The 13,887-nt window shown below is 45.0% G+C and overlaps 1 protein-coding gene across 4 annotated transcripts in view; it reads left to right on the top strand.

Annotated features, from left to right (window-relative positions):
* WWP1 (WW domain containing E3 ubiquitin protein ligase 1) overlaps positions 1-13,887 on the top strand; it is a 162,124-nt gene that overhangs the window by 137,910 nt on the left and 10,327 nt on the right. For all 4 annotated transcript variants that reach the window (XM_006112979.4, XM_014581648.3, XM_075920431.1 and 1 more), the window contains 2 exons: positions 1,190-1,310; positions 7,055-7,159. In XM_006112979.4, coding sequence (XP_006113041.1) covers positions 1,190-1,310; positions 7,055-7,159 — 226 coding nt within the window. The remainder of the gene's footprint in view (positions 1-1,189; positions 1,311-7,054; positions 7,160-13,887) is intronic.

The following is a 13,887-nucleotide window of genomic DNA, read 5'->3' as shown; positions in this document are numbered from 1 at the left end:
TTCCAAGAGACAAACAAAAAACCTACCCAACACTTTTCCGGTTTCAGTTTTCCTGAAATCCGGCAATCGCTGCCACCAAGCGTTAAATAAAAATAAAAACAAAGGCAACAAAAATCCTTTTCCAGAGAAGAAACTACTTGGAATCCCCTCCCTGATGCAACCCCCCTCCTCAACTTCCTGTCCCCAAGGACAATCAAGAAACACTCCCACAAAGAACAATGAGACTCTACTTTCTCTCAGGTAACATGGTTTCAACTAGGCATGTAAGTTAAGGACACACAGATCAACCAATATCAGTTAACAAAAGAAAACACTTTTATTATTAAAACAAGACTATTGTTGGAAGCATAGTAAATGACAGTGTTAAAAAGCCAAGAATGGGAATAAACTCAGGGATTTTCCCTGGTCTATAATGTGAGTGAGTGAGAGTGAGAGTGAGAGAGAGAAAAAAATAACCAGCTCAGACATAATCCCCAACCCCAAACAAGGAAAACAATATATCCAAAAGGACTACCTAAAATTTTCCCTGCTCTCACATTTTGATGAAGCCAGGGGATCTACTTTTGGGAGAGTTCATCTCTCCCCTCCATGGGTGGAGAAGATTCCCCTCTGTCTCAAAAAAAAGCGATTGCTCTCTTCAGTTTGAAATTCTTTAGCTGCATTTCATTGATTCAATGCCCAAAGCCCTCAGGTGCAGAGTTTTAAGGTTAGCTTAACTCTTTCCTTGCTTTCCAGGTAAGTTAGACTCTCCTTTACAGCTCCCATTCGTGACATTCAAAAAAACCCAAAAAACCAAAAACTCCCAAATACCCCAAAACTCATAGTATGAGGCAGACTTTTCCCATTGGCATACCAGTTTATAGTAATTTTAAGGTAACTCAGACACTGTTCCTAAACACCTTGTGTCTCTTTTTTATTAAGAATTTTCATCTTGAAGGGTGGTAGCACAGCCCTGAAACTCTGATAGTTCAAATTGTAGACTAGCAGATCAAGATACCGCTCTGAATTTAGTGTTGTATAACATTGTGGACCTGATTCTGCTCTGTTATACTGGATTAAATCTGTAATAACTCCCTTGTCTACAGAGATATACCAGCATAAGAGGGAGCAGAATCGGAATCCAATATGTGTGAAAGGGGAAACTTTCTCAGCACATTTCTTATTTTCTCTACAAATTTCTTTTTTCCAGCCTAATGGCAGAATGGCGTTTTTCTAGGGGAGTAAGAGATCAAACTAAAGCTTTCCTTGATGGTTTTAACGAGGTTGTTCCTCTTCAGTGGCTACAGTATTTTGATGAAAAGGAGTTGGAGGTGAGGATTTATTTTGTAATGGTATATGTGTTGATGAATGAAAAGGTTCACATAATCTGATTTATGTAATGTACTGTTAACATTTAATTATATATTTTCTATGAAACTAAGTCAGGACTTTCAGCTACTGCCCCGAGATAATGGCCTGATGTCATAGCAAATTGCTGAAACTCAGTGGTTGCTAGAATCCAGGAGCAGTGACATAAGAGTTTACAGGCAGTCCCCAGGTTACGTACAAGATAGGGACTCTAGGTTTGTTCTTAAGTTGAATTTGTATGTAAGTCAGAACTGGTACAATATTGTAGGGGAAACTCTAGCCAAACATTTCTCCAGAGCTCAGTTTTATTCTCCCACACCTCACTTCCCTCAGTCCTTTATTCTCAAGCTGAGGTGTCTGCTGAGAAAAGCCGCTCTGCGTCTCCCTGGTCTGCTGGGAGGGGGTGGGGGCGCTAGCTTCGCATCTCCCTGGTCTGCTGGGGGGAAGCAGCTAGTGCGGGGTTGCCTCGCCCCGTTTGTAAGTAGGGATCCAATGTAAGTCGGATCCATGTAACCCGGGGACTGCCTGTATAATGAAAAACTCTGCTCCCTACTGCTGAGTCCTATATATAGCTATTTCCTCCCCCCATGTTTGCATGCACTAAGCTCTTTTGCAATGAAGCAATATTTGAAGACGAGCAGACACAGGTTTATTGGATCCTGCTAGTCACAGAATTCAGCTATGGATTCCCCAAACTAAAGTGGAATTTTCTTGGAGCATACTGTGATGTCAGAATAAGAGTTTAAACACCACTTTTAATTCCATTTGACCAGCAGTCCTCCACTGCTGCCTCCTCATCCCCTCATTCCTTTACAGAACCCGCTTCAGTCTAGCACCTCCATCACCTCTAGTACACATCATCTCCCATGTTGTACAGAGCACCCACTCACCATTGGAAACTACTGCTAACTCTGCAGACAAAAGAATTGAAGTGTTGTATAAGACTGTGAGAATGGAGTAACAAGAACCTGCCTTGAGAATTCTTCAGGAGAGGCACTGTTTCTTCATTGTGTATCTGTACAGAACCTAGCATAGCGAGCCCTTGATTCTTGTATAGTGTTCCCAAAAACTTCTGCAGTACAAGGAATAATTGGACATGACAATAGTAGTCAGTAAGCTAATGGTTTAGAGACGGGGAAGGGAGAATTTTACTGAGCAGTACCCCAAAGAGGTGCCGCTTGCACCTTGGGTTCATAACCCCACCATTGGCTGTGTGAGCGAGTGCCACCTCAACCCTTGTTAGTTCATCCTTATCACCTATGGCTAGAGTCAGAGATTTGTGTGGTTCTTCACAATCTCTGCTATCACAGTGTTTTGGTGTGTGTTTTTTCTGTATATAATTAGTATCAGTGTTAGATAGATATACATAAGTATTTATCCTCACCAGGGTTAAGTGTTGTCCATTGTGTGAGGGAACAATCCTCCACAGAGATCTCCCATGTAGTGCTTGCTGTGCTTGGGTGTGGTCTGTCAAAGAGCAGTGCTTGATTTGTAGATTGTTGACACAGCGGGCTCAGGTGTCTAGGGAACTTTGCCTAAAGCAGCTCCTACTTGAACAGGCCATGCAGCCTGCTTCATTGCCAAGACTGGAGGCCATGCAGGGGTTCTGAGAGTGCTCTCGACCTGGTGTCTCTCCTAAGAGACAGAGGAGCCATACTCTGTTAAGTGCATGAAAGAAAAGATCATATAAGACTAGCCGAGACCACTCCAGGTATCATGAGGACTTTCCTCACCTCCAAAGAGAGCCTGGATTTAGCACAGTGCCAGTAGTGCTGGCATATGGGATAGTACAGGGGCCTCTCTCCAGCCACTCCCCAGTATTGTTCAAGATTGTCAGAGACCCTGTATCATCAGCTCCAGTTCTGGCCTTGGGATGTCTATTAAGTCTGGCACCACCACTGGTGATTCCAGCACTGTTTCCATGCTGTCATAATCCTAGGCAACAACAGCCTTCCTGTGCTTTTCTATCCCGACATCTGTTGGCCCTGGGCTTTGCAAGGGCTGCATTGTTTATAATCCTATTGGCTGGATGGGCTCCTGAACCCTTGGGTCTATCTGCACAATACCCCGTGTTCTCCTTCTGCAGTTTGTAGAAGTGAGGTGGATGTTAGCTTTGGTATAAGGGACTTCCGTGGCAATGGAAACATGAGAACAGCCATACTTGGTCAAACCAAAGGTCCTCCTAGCCTAGTGGTCAATGCCAGGTGTCCCAGAGGATCTGAATAGAACAGGTAATCATCAAGTGATCCCTCCCCGTCACCTATTCCCAGCTTCTGACAGAGTTTAGGGGCACCATAAAGTACTTGGTACCATTGCATTCAGCTCCTCCTATGTTACTGGGGAACACTTACTGATCTCCCTTATGGCACTGTCAGCTACATCACTACCTAGAACTGAGAACAATGGGGTAATACTGATGGATGGTACTACTGTTTTTGCCATTGGCGCCAGTTCCTTCTTCATTTTGTACAATAGGTAAATCAGACCAGTTACTTCTCCCCTCAGAAATAGCTCCACCTTTATCCTTGAAAACCCAAGGCTCCTCGGTACCAAAATTGGGATCTTCCTCCTTCCACTGTCCATCACTTGGCCCATATTGGGGGCTATTTATGGAGCATCCTGGATATCAAAGTTGGCACTCATTTTGCAGTAATGTCAGAGGCCCCTGGCCTGGCATCTGCTGGTTGCCAATGTTATTCTTATGTCCAGTTCACTGTACAGGCTCCTGCTTCCCTGATATAGAGGCAGCAAGCAGGGGGAATGTGAGTAGTTGACTTGAATACCCAATAAGCCTACTTTTTTACATCCCCAGTCTAAGTTTGCCGACCAGCTATCTGACACTAGCAAAGAGGAATTTTAGGCATCCATCACAGAGGGCTGCTTTGTGGCCAAGCAGTCTACAGTTTGCATCACTGCAGTCTACACAAGACATCATAGATACTTCAGCCAGAGATATGATGTTTATGGTGACCATGAAGGTGTGCTAGCTTCAGAATTTGGGCATTGCCCCTGATATGAACCAGGCTACAAAGCTTCTGACAGAGTCAGGGGCCCTTTGAAGACTGGGTTCTATTTTCTGACAGTGTGGCCATGACTCTTCATTCCTTCAAAGATTCTAGGCTGCCTTACGTCCCTTGGCAGTGTACATACTGGCAGTACAAAAGCATCACACAGTGGACAATAGTATCAGCAGTGGTACTATCTGCAATGCCCTTTTGGGCAGCTTGGTCTCCTCCCTCACCACCCCACTCCACCCCCATCAGTAGGATCCCAGAAAGGTGCGTTGGTCCTAGAGTAGGAGATATTTGTGTCCAGGGTTCAGCCAGTTAATATGCCTTCCTACAACATCTCCTAAGTGCTCATTTTGACTCCTTTGTCTAGAGAGTACTAGTCCAGTCATCAGTTCCTTTACCCTACTTCTGTTCAAGGACCAGCTGGCTTGCTTTTATGGACATCAGTCACAAACTACAGCTGGATCTTAAGCATCATCAGATCAGGCTATGCTGTCCATTTCCTCTTTACTCCTTGTTTCCACCCTCTCTCCCCATCCTTATTCAGGGACCCCTCTTATGAGATACTGCTTGAGTACGTCCACTCTCCACTGTCTTCAGTGGAGAAAATTCTCAGGGCTTCTATTCCAAGTACTTTTTAGTTCCCAAATCCAAAGGAGGAGTAAGACCCATTCTTGACCTTCAGACCTCAACAAATATGTCAGCTACGTGAATTTTGCAATGATCATCCTATTGATTATCCTCTCCACATTGTCTCTGAATGACGGTTTTGCTGCTCTGGACATTCAGAACACCTATTTTCATGTGGCAGTTTTGCTGAGCCACAGAAAATTCTTCCTGTTCATTATGGCAGAGCACAATTTTCAGTACACAGTGCTGTCTTTTGGTATCTCTTCTGTCTGCTCTGTGTTTTTACCAAATGTGCAGTCATGATAACAACATACCCCCAAAATAGGCAATTTATATCTTCCTGTAGCTGGATAACTGGCTCTGAGAGACAGGTCCAGAGAGGCAGTTCTTTCTCACATATATATCTACACTGCACCTGCTTGACCAGGGGGTTGCTAAAAATTCTGAGTCTATGAACGGGGCAGGAGGCTTCACTGCATATCAACATACTAGAACTTCTGGCTAACCATGAGGCTTTCTGGGCCTTTCTGAACCATGTTAGGGGCTTATTGGTTCTCATATTTACTAACAGTATCTCCCTGATGTATTATGTGAACTGTTGCAAGGAACTCACTTCAGGGTGCGGTAATTCTGCCTTGAGGATAGTATCACATGGATGGCTGAACACTTGCCTGGGACCTAGAATCATCTCTCAGACCATCTCAGCAGGATCTTTTTCCTGCATCACAAATGGGCCCCTAAGATGTGTATTGTGGGTCATCTTTGAAGCTTGAGGCATTCTGGTGATTGACCTGTTTGCCACAAGGTTAAACAGGAATGCTATCTTCCTCAGTCTGGATTCCTTGGCTAGTGCTCCCATCTCAATTGGAAGAGGATTTTTCTGTACCCTTTTCTTTGTATTCTGATCATTCCGAAAGTCATCAAGCTGAAAGTGGATTGGGACAAGCCTATCCTTATTCCCCAGGTATGGTTGAGACAGTTTTGGTTCTGTGACCTTTTCAGTGTCAGTTCAGCCTACCATCTCATTCTCTTCTTCCTGACCTCATGTAGTATCATGGTTGAACCGTGATCTTGCATTCATCTCCCTGCATCTCTCTGGGTGTCTGCTTCAGGACTGAATAAGGAGGGAAGTGTGTTATCAGTGTCTGGTCAACGAGTACTACTCAAAAGTAGAAAGCCTTCTATCTGAATTGCTTCTTCAGCAAATGGAAGTGGGTTTTGATATGGTCATTGGCCTGCAGATGTCTATCCAGAGGATCTTGGAGCACTAGCTGCATCTTTGGTCATCGGGTCTTGCATTTACTTTATTGAGTGCACCCCTGGTAGTGATTTTCAGCATTTTGTCCACCCATTCGTGGAAGACCACTTTTTTTCCAGTGTAATGGTATCAAAATTCTTAAAAGGGGTTCTTTGTGTCCATCCTCTGGCCTAAGAGCCAGTTCCTCTGTGCAAGTGAAATTGTGACCTGGCTCTTGGGTATCTAGCACCACTTATTCAAATTGGGCCTTCCCTGACTCCAATCAGCCCATGTCTGATGGTACCTGAAATAAACTCCTCTCTAGCTGATGTTGTTGAAAGAGCAAGGCACCACAAATTGGTGCAGTATATCACAGGTGTGACTGTTCAGAGTGTTGTTGAACTCTAGTTACAGGTAAGCAATGTTCTTTTTTCTCTGAGTAAGGACTTCTGAATTGGGCCGTTATATAGTGATTATTTCTACAGGATGCTGTGTGCTTCTGATGAATTGCTGAGCACCATAGACCTCAATTGAATTTAGCGATAAAATTGTGTGCTGAACATCTCCCAGGATTGGCCCCCTATTGAGTTTACTCTTTAGAGCACTTTTCAAAGAAGAATTAACAAATCCTCATGGTGCCCAATGAGGTAAGTGAAGAGTAGAGAAGAGTTGGATTAGAATGCTTGAGTTCTTGGTTCTGTGTTCATACCAAAACTTTTGTATCATCTTCATTGTACAGATGCCTTTCTTGTAGAGTACATAATAAATACAAATAGTATATGCATCTATAATGATATAATGAACCAGCAGTCAAATATTTGTTTTTCAGGTTATGCTCTGTGGCATGCAAGAGGTTGATTTAGCAGACTGGCAAAGGAACACCGTTTATCGTCATTATACAAGAAATAGTAAGCAGATCATATGGTTCTGGCAGGTATGATGTTCATAGAATTTTATTTTCCTTTTCTCTTTTGGGCAGAAGCCAGGGAAACAGCTAGGTGACCTAAACCTGTGCATGAGTTGGTTTTTTAAACCTCTGTTAATTTCTTTCTAATTCTTTACTTCACACAGTAAATATGTGGCTGGGAGGAAAGAACATAAGCTGTGTCCAGGCTTTTAGTTGTTTGTTCTTCCCCTTTGTTTCTCCATCCCTTGTATGAGAAGGACTATTAGTTACTGTTGTAAATTGGGGAGTTATCCACATAACATTTTGGATTTAATAGTTCTTACTTTTTGTATTATATTTTACTTTTCAGGTTTTATTGTTACACTATAGGAGAGCTGCTTTTTTTAGTATTAATTAATAGTAGACTTCATTAAATGTGTATAGTTAACAGACCAACATATCTGACACAGTTATTTCCTGTGTTAAGGATAGGATACACCTGTGGTATTTGTAGCTTATATTAACTGTTGACAAATATTGGCATTTTAAATCATGACTGCTGTAAAGTTATGTTCAGGTTTGTTCCTGTCCTAGAATGTGAAGAAAAGAGAAATATTGTATACTCTCCTAAAAAAGTACCCAAAATTTATCTGGAAGATAAATACAGCCAATACATTTTTTATTGTGTTTATATATCATGTTGGCTTGGTGATCTGTTTAAGAACTTTATATTAAGCCAACAAGTCAGACACCTACAATCCTTTAAGACTGATTTGAACTATTTAGAGTGATCCAAGGGCCAGTGATTCATTTGCTACCAATTTGTCAATGAATTATTGAAGGATTCCTAGAAATGGAATTCCTAGATTCCAGTACAACTATTATGTAAAACCATACTGTTCATGACTTTCCCAATTTGGAATTAATGACCCTGTGATCATGGTCCTGTGACTCAGGAGATAGGTACACACATTATTAATTCAAACTCTTGGCCTACTCTTTTTTTACCTTCTCGACCATTAGTGAAGAAGCTCTGGGATCGTTTGTTAGGCTCAGAAGGTCCCAGGCTTTGATCAGGAATCCAGGAGATGACAATCCAAAGGGTTTGCATTAGCTGCAAAGTAAGCATAATGCCCTCTGCAGCAGGATCATCTTCACTGCTGGGAGAACAGGCAGCCATCAAACTTGCAGTCCTCTCTCTATTGCCAAGGAGGGTGGTCAGCTGATGTAGAAAGCAGTTGAATGGCTGGCCTCTTAAAGTCACATTCAGGTAAAGGATGCAGGGGGATTTTTCTTTGTATTCTAGAGGGACTCTTAGAGAAACTGCTGACCTGAGCATGTGAAAAAGAGTAACACTGGTGTCTTGCCATGCTGTTCTACAACTCCCACTAGCATTGCATTCTCTCTTCCTATCTTCAAATTATCCATTATGGTTTAAAACTCTTCGAAAGGGGGAGAAATTGCAGATGACTGGAAGAGAGCAAATACAGTTCCAAACTATTAAAAAAAGAGAGGAAGAACAAACTGGGGAATTACAAACTTGTCAGCTTAACTTCAGTACTCTGAAAGTAAATGGCACAAATAAGCAATCAATTTGCAAATACCTAGAAAATAATAAAGGAACAATTACCTTCAGCATGAATTTGTCAAGAACAAATCATGTCAAACCAACCTAATAACTTTTTTTTTTACAGGGTAACAAGCCCTTGTGGGTGGGGGGAAAGTGATGGATGTGGTATATCTTGACTTTAATAAGGCTTTTGGTACTATATTGTGTGACTTTCTCATAAATAAGCTAGAAAAATATAACCTAGATGGAGCAAGGTGAGTGCATAATTGGTTGGAAAATTGTTCCCAGAAGGTAATCAGTGGTTCACAGTCAAGCTGGAAGGGCATATCAGCAGGGGTCCTGCAGGGACCAGTCCTGGATCTCGTTCTGTTTGGTTTTGTAAAAGATTTAGATACTGACATAGAGAGTACATTTATAAAGTTTACATACAGTGTCAAGTTTGACAAGGTTGCAAGGTTTTTTTTTTAGAAGTTTAAAATTAAAAATGATCTGGACAAACCAAGAAATAGTCTGGAGTAAACCGAATAAAATGTAATAAGGACAAATGCAAAATATTCCACTTAGAATAGAACAGTCATTTACATACATACAAAATGGGAAATGATTGCGTAGGATAGAGTACTGAAGAAAGGATTATAGTGGATCACAAGCCTAAATGAGTCAGCAATGTAATACTATTGCCAAAAAGTGAACATTATTTTGCAATGAATCTGCAAGTGTGTCATAAGCAAGATACGAGAGAGTATTTTTCTACTCTCCTTAACACTGATAGAACTTTGGCTGGAGTACTGTGTACAGTTTTGGGCACCGCATTTCAAAAGAGGTGTGGATAAATTGGAGAAAGTCCGGAGGAGAGCAACAGAAATGATTAAAAGTTCTAGAAAACTTTTGTGCAGTCTGGAAAAAAACTGAGGGGTGAGGGACACAAGCTTTCAAGTATGTTTTTACATGGGTGAAGTTGAAAATTTGTAGTTCTTAACCTTTAAGGATAAGACTTAAATTGAAGCAAGGGAAGTTTTAGCTGAACTTTTAAAAAAATTGCTTAACTATCAGGATTGTAACTGTAACACATTATGTAGGGAGGTTGTGGAATCTCTGTCTTTGGAGGTTTGGAAAAACAGGTTAAACAAATACCTGTCAAGCAAGGTCTAGTTATTACTTAGTCATGCCTTGAGTGCAGAGGACTTTTTCCATTCACTTGCAGAATAAAATTTATGTGCACCAAGGCTTATACAGGTGTGCAGTACCAATAAAAACACATGCTGCCGTCTGTGGGCAGCTGTGGGTGCTCTTCCAATCAGCTGGTTAGCACTTGAATCTCTCCTGGGTGGCCACCCAAGTGCTCAGTTTAGAGGAAACACTGGTGACTACACCTGTTCGTGGGTCTGTAGGTAGGACTGGGAGCAGTACAGCCATTCTGGAGGATATGTCAGCATAGGGTTCTGGCTTCTGGAAGTCACAGCCCATTATACTGCTGCTTTTTGCTTCTGTGGTTCCCAGGTAGAACTCTGCAGCTCTGCGGATGCCAATTAATTTCCACAGATATAAGTTTGGTATCCATGCAGGACTCAAAGATTTTCACTGAGCTTTTATTAATGCCCATGACTTCTTTTGTTTAGTTAGTTAGTTCAGAGCCCCGCAATGTATACCAGTAGTTCCAATATGCATTATTTTACATTTAGCATAGTTTCATATGATGCCACGCTGCTAAGTCCACCACACTTTGTGTCTGTAGAATTCTTCTCATTTATTAGTCCTCACTGACCTATGTAATGTTATTTAATCTGCAAATATTGTCACTTTACTGTTCATCAGATCATTTAATAAAACATTTGTCTCGGTCTGGATCTTTGGCCATCCACAGTGTTAATATACTGCTATACAGGCAGTCCCCGGGTTACGTACAAGATAAGGACTGTAGGTTTGTTCTTAAGTTGAACCTGTATGTAAGTCGGAACTGGTGTCCAGATTCAGCCGCTGCTGAAACTGACCGCCAGTTCTGACTTACATACAGAATCAACTTAAGAACCCCAAGCGTCCCCAAGTCAGCTGCTGCTGAAACTGATCAGCAGCTGATTCCAGGAAGCCTGGGGCAGAGCAACTCTGCCTCGGACTTCCTGTAGTCAGCGCTGGTCAGTTTCAGCAGCAGCTGACTTGGGGACGCCTGGGGCAGAGCAGCTGGGGTGCTGCTGGGTTGCTCCAGTAGCGCCGCTCCCATCTGCTCTGCCCCAGGCGTCCTGATCTTTTTCCTGCATCACAAATGGGCCCCTAAGATGTGTATTGTGGGTCATCTTTGAAGCTTGAGGCATTCTGGTGATTGACCTGTTTGCCACAAGGTTAAACAGGAATGCTATCTTCCTCAGCAGCGGCTGAATCAGGACGCCTGGGGCAGAGCAGCTGGGGTGCTGCCGGGTTGGTCCAGTAGCGCCCAGAGCGACGCTGCGGAACCAACCGGCAGCGCCCCAACTGCTTTGTCACAGGCGTCTGGAGAAAAGCCTAGTCTGCGGGGGGGGGGGGGGGGGGGGGGATACTAGCTGCCCCCCCCCCCCCCCCCCGCCCACCCCAGCAGACCAGGAAGACGCGGGCGGCGGACTGAGACGCAACGCGGTCCTGCCGCCTGGGTCCTCCGCGGCTTTGCTCCCAGTCTCCCTGGTCTGCTGGAGACCAGCAGACCAGGGAGATGGGGAGCAAAGCCCCTGAGGACGCCAGCAGCGGGACAGCTGCTGGGCGTCTGGGCTGTCCCGCTTCCGGCTTCCCTGAGGCTTGATTGAGCTGGAGGAGTGGCACTTCTATCAGCTATAGCTGGTCCATGCTGCTGGAGACGGGGGGAGAGGGAAGTGGGGGTGAACTTTAAGAAGGCATTTCTCCCCAGCCATAGCAGCTCCATTCTGGGGCCAGAGGAATGCATCTCTCCCCTGGTTGTAGAAGTTCTCTTTTGGGGGCAGAGGAGCATACCACTCCACTGGCTCCAGCGTAGAGCTGCCTTAGCCAGGGGAGAGGCATTTCTCTCCTGGTCACAGCATGGACCTGTCATGGCTAGTGAGAGGCTTGTTCCTCTGGCCCCTAGCAAGGAGCTTCAGTGGCCATGGGAGAGAGGCACCTTTCCTGTGGCCGCAGCAGCTCCGTTCATGGCAGCTTTGTGCCCTGGGCAGGGCTTATTAGGCAGCTGGACCACTGCACAGCTTAGAGGGAATTTAGGTCCTAGCTAGGCCTTATGAAGGGTTTTAATACGTGGACCTGGTTTGCAACCACAACGTACAGTTTATGGAGAGCTGTGTCCTCCATGTGAGCCTGATCATTCGCTTTCTTTTTATTGGTTTTGTATTAAGTTTTCCTCCTGTGTATTACTTTCACTCAAGCGGAGGAAATTGGTGCCTTTTCATCAGATTTCCCCTTTGCTTTTTATAATGAGAATTACCCTCTGTACTGGCTCTTATCATTGTATCCAAGATAAATGTCATCCACAAGAATTAGATCATTCACTTTTCCTCTTCTGGTCCCAGTCTTGTTAGAAAAGGAAAAGATCTGTGTCTTTGTAGATGTGGCCGGAAGTTCGGGGAGATTGACATAGGTTAGAAGAATTCAGGTTCGTTATTCAATTTGCTTCAGGATCCTAAGAAAAGGTCATAACCTAGTTCCTTCAAAGGTGCGCACCTGCGCGGCCGTGCATAAAAAATTCTCCATTTGCCCACCTCTTATGCAGAGCCCCACAACAGCACTCGCTTTCCTACTGCAAGGTGTGTGGCATGGTAGGTTCCTGCTCTGATGTCTGCTATGCAGCCCAGCTGGTGGGACCACATGGTGGGTAGCTGCCCCATGTGCTGCGGCAGGAGCCAGAGCCATGGGAGCCGAGAACAATATATTCCTCTGCTATTGCAAAGGCAAAGTCAGGTTCCTCTGGCAGGCTGCTGCTTCAGGGGTCTCTCAGCGGGATTGTTGCAGCTAGCTTTGATGCAGGACAGCAAATTGACTCGTGTTCATTGCAAAGCCAGCAATGGCAACTTACCCCGCTTCAGCAGGGGCCCCCAGCCAGTCTAGGGCAGCAAGGAACAGTGCACAAGTGCAAACCCAATGGCAGCAGCGTTCCCCCCTCTACTGTTCAGATGGCTGCAGGGGTGATCTAGAGCCCATAGCAGAGCATGCTCTGCGTACCACAAAAGACAGGCAGGCTCCCGGCTTGCTTGCCTGGCTCTGCGGGGTTTGGCAACACCAGGAGCAGGACCCAGGCATTGCCCACTCGTACAGCAAAGCCAGGGGCTGGGGGCACACTTGTGGAAACCCCCAGCTACTTCCCACCTGGAGCTCACATGGGCACTGGCTCCCTCAGGCCTCAGCCCCGCAGCTGGCTCGGGGGCACACTCCAGACCCACCTCATCCCTGTCTAGCCCCAGCAGTCCTGAGAAAGCCATGATGGTACCAGCAGGGCCACGCATAGATACCTTCCTCTCCTGCCTCGCATCTCTCCTTCCCCCACCTGGGCAGGGCTAGGCGTTCTCCTCCTCTCCACAGCCCTGGAGGGAAGCAGCCACCTACAAGCCCTAGCAGCCTGTGCACTTTTGCCTCACTTGTGATAGGAATGAACCAGCCCAAAGGCAGCTGGGGCTTGTAGTCTGAAGAGCAGGCTGAGCAAGGACGGAAAATGACTGGCTTGGCCTAGCCGCAGTCAGACTGAGCCTAGAGAAGGACCATGCGCTGAGGGTGACCATGCTGCCTGGGAAGGTAGCAAGTACTGTATAAAGGCTGCAACATATTTCCCTCTGACTAAAATACACATCCAGTGTAGAAAGGAGTCACTCTCAGAAGAATATGTAAATGGATCACTGGTCAGGTTTTAATCTCTGGGCTGTGTCCAACATCACTGACTCTTAGCACTAGAGTTTTTGTATAATAGCTTAGGAAAAAAAAAAAGGAAATGTGTTAATTTGAGCCACGATTTTTGTTTCTGGACACTTCTGAACACTTCTCCTGGCTACTGGGGCAGCCTCCAGGCCTGGCTCCAGTTGCAGCACACAGGGCAGCTGGACTGCGTGGCAGCTGCCAAAGCTGGAATTGGGTCTGTGGTGAAGTTGCCCCAGTAGGGACAGCGTCACTGCAGCCCCAACTCCAGCTCTGGAAGGTGCCATGCAGCCCAGCTGGCGGGGGCTGCGTAGCAGGCGGCTGCTCCTTGTGCTGTGGGTGGAGCTGGAGCCACAGTGAGGAGATATGG

The sequence above is a fragment of the Pelodiscus sinensis genome, chromosome 2 (genome assembly GCF_049634645.1).
Source record: "Pelodiscus sinensis isolate JC-2024 chromosome 2, ASM4963464v1, whole genome shotgun sequence".
Lineage (NCBI taxonomy): Eukaryota > Metazoa > Chordata > Testudines > Trionychidae > Pelodiscus > Pelodiscus sinensis.
Note: the sequence above shows the minus strand (reverse complement) of the source record. Positions and strands in the feature narration are given on the sequence as shown.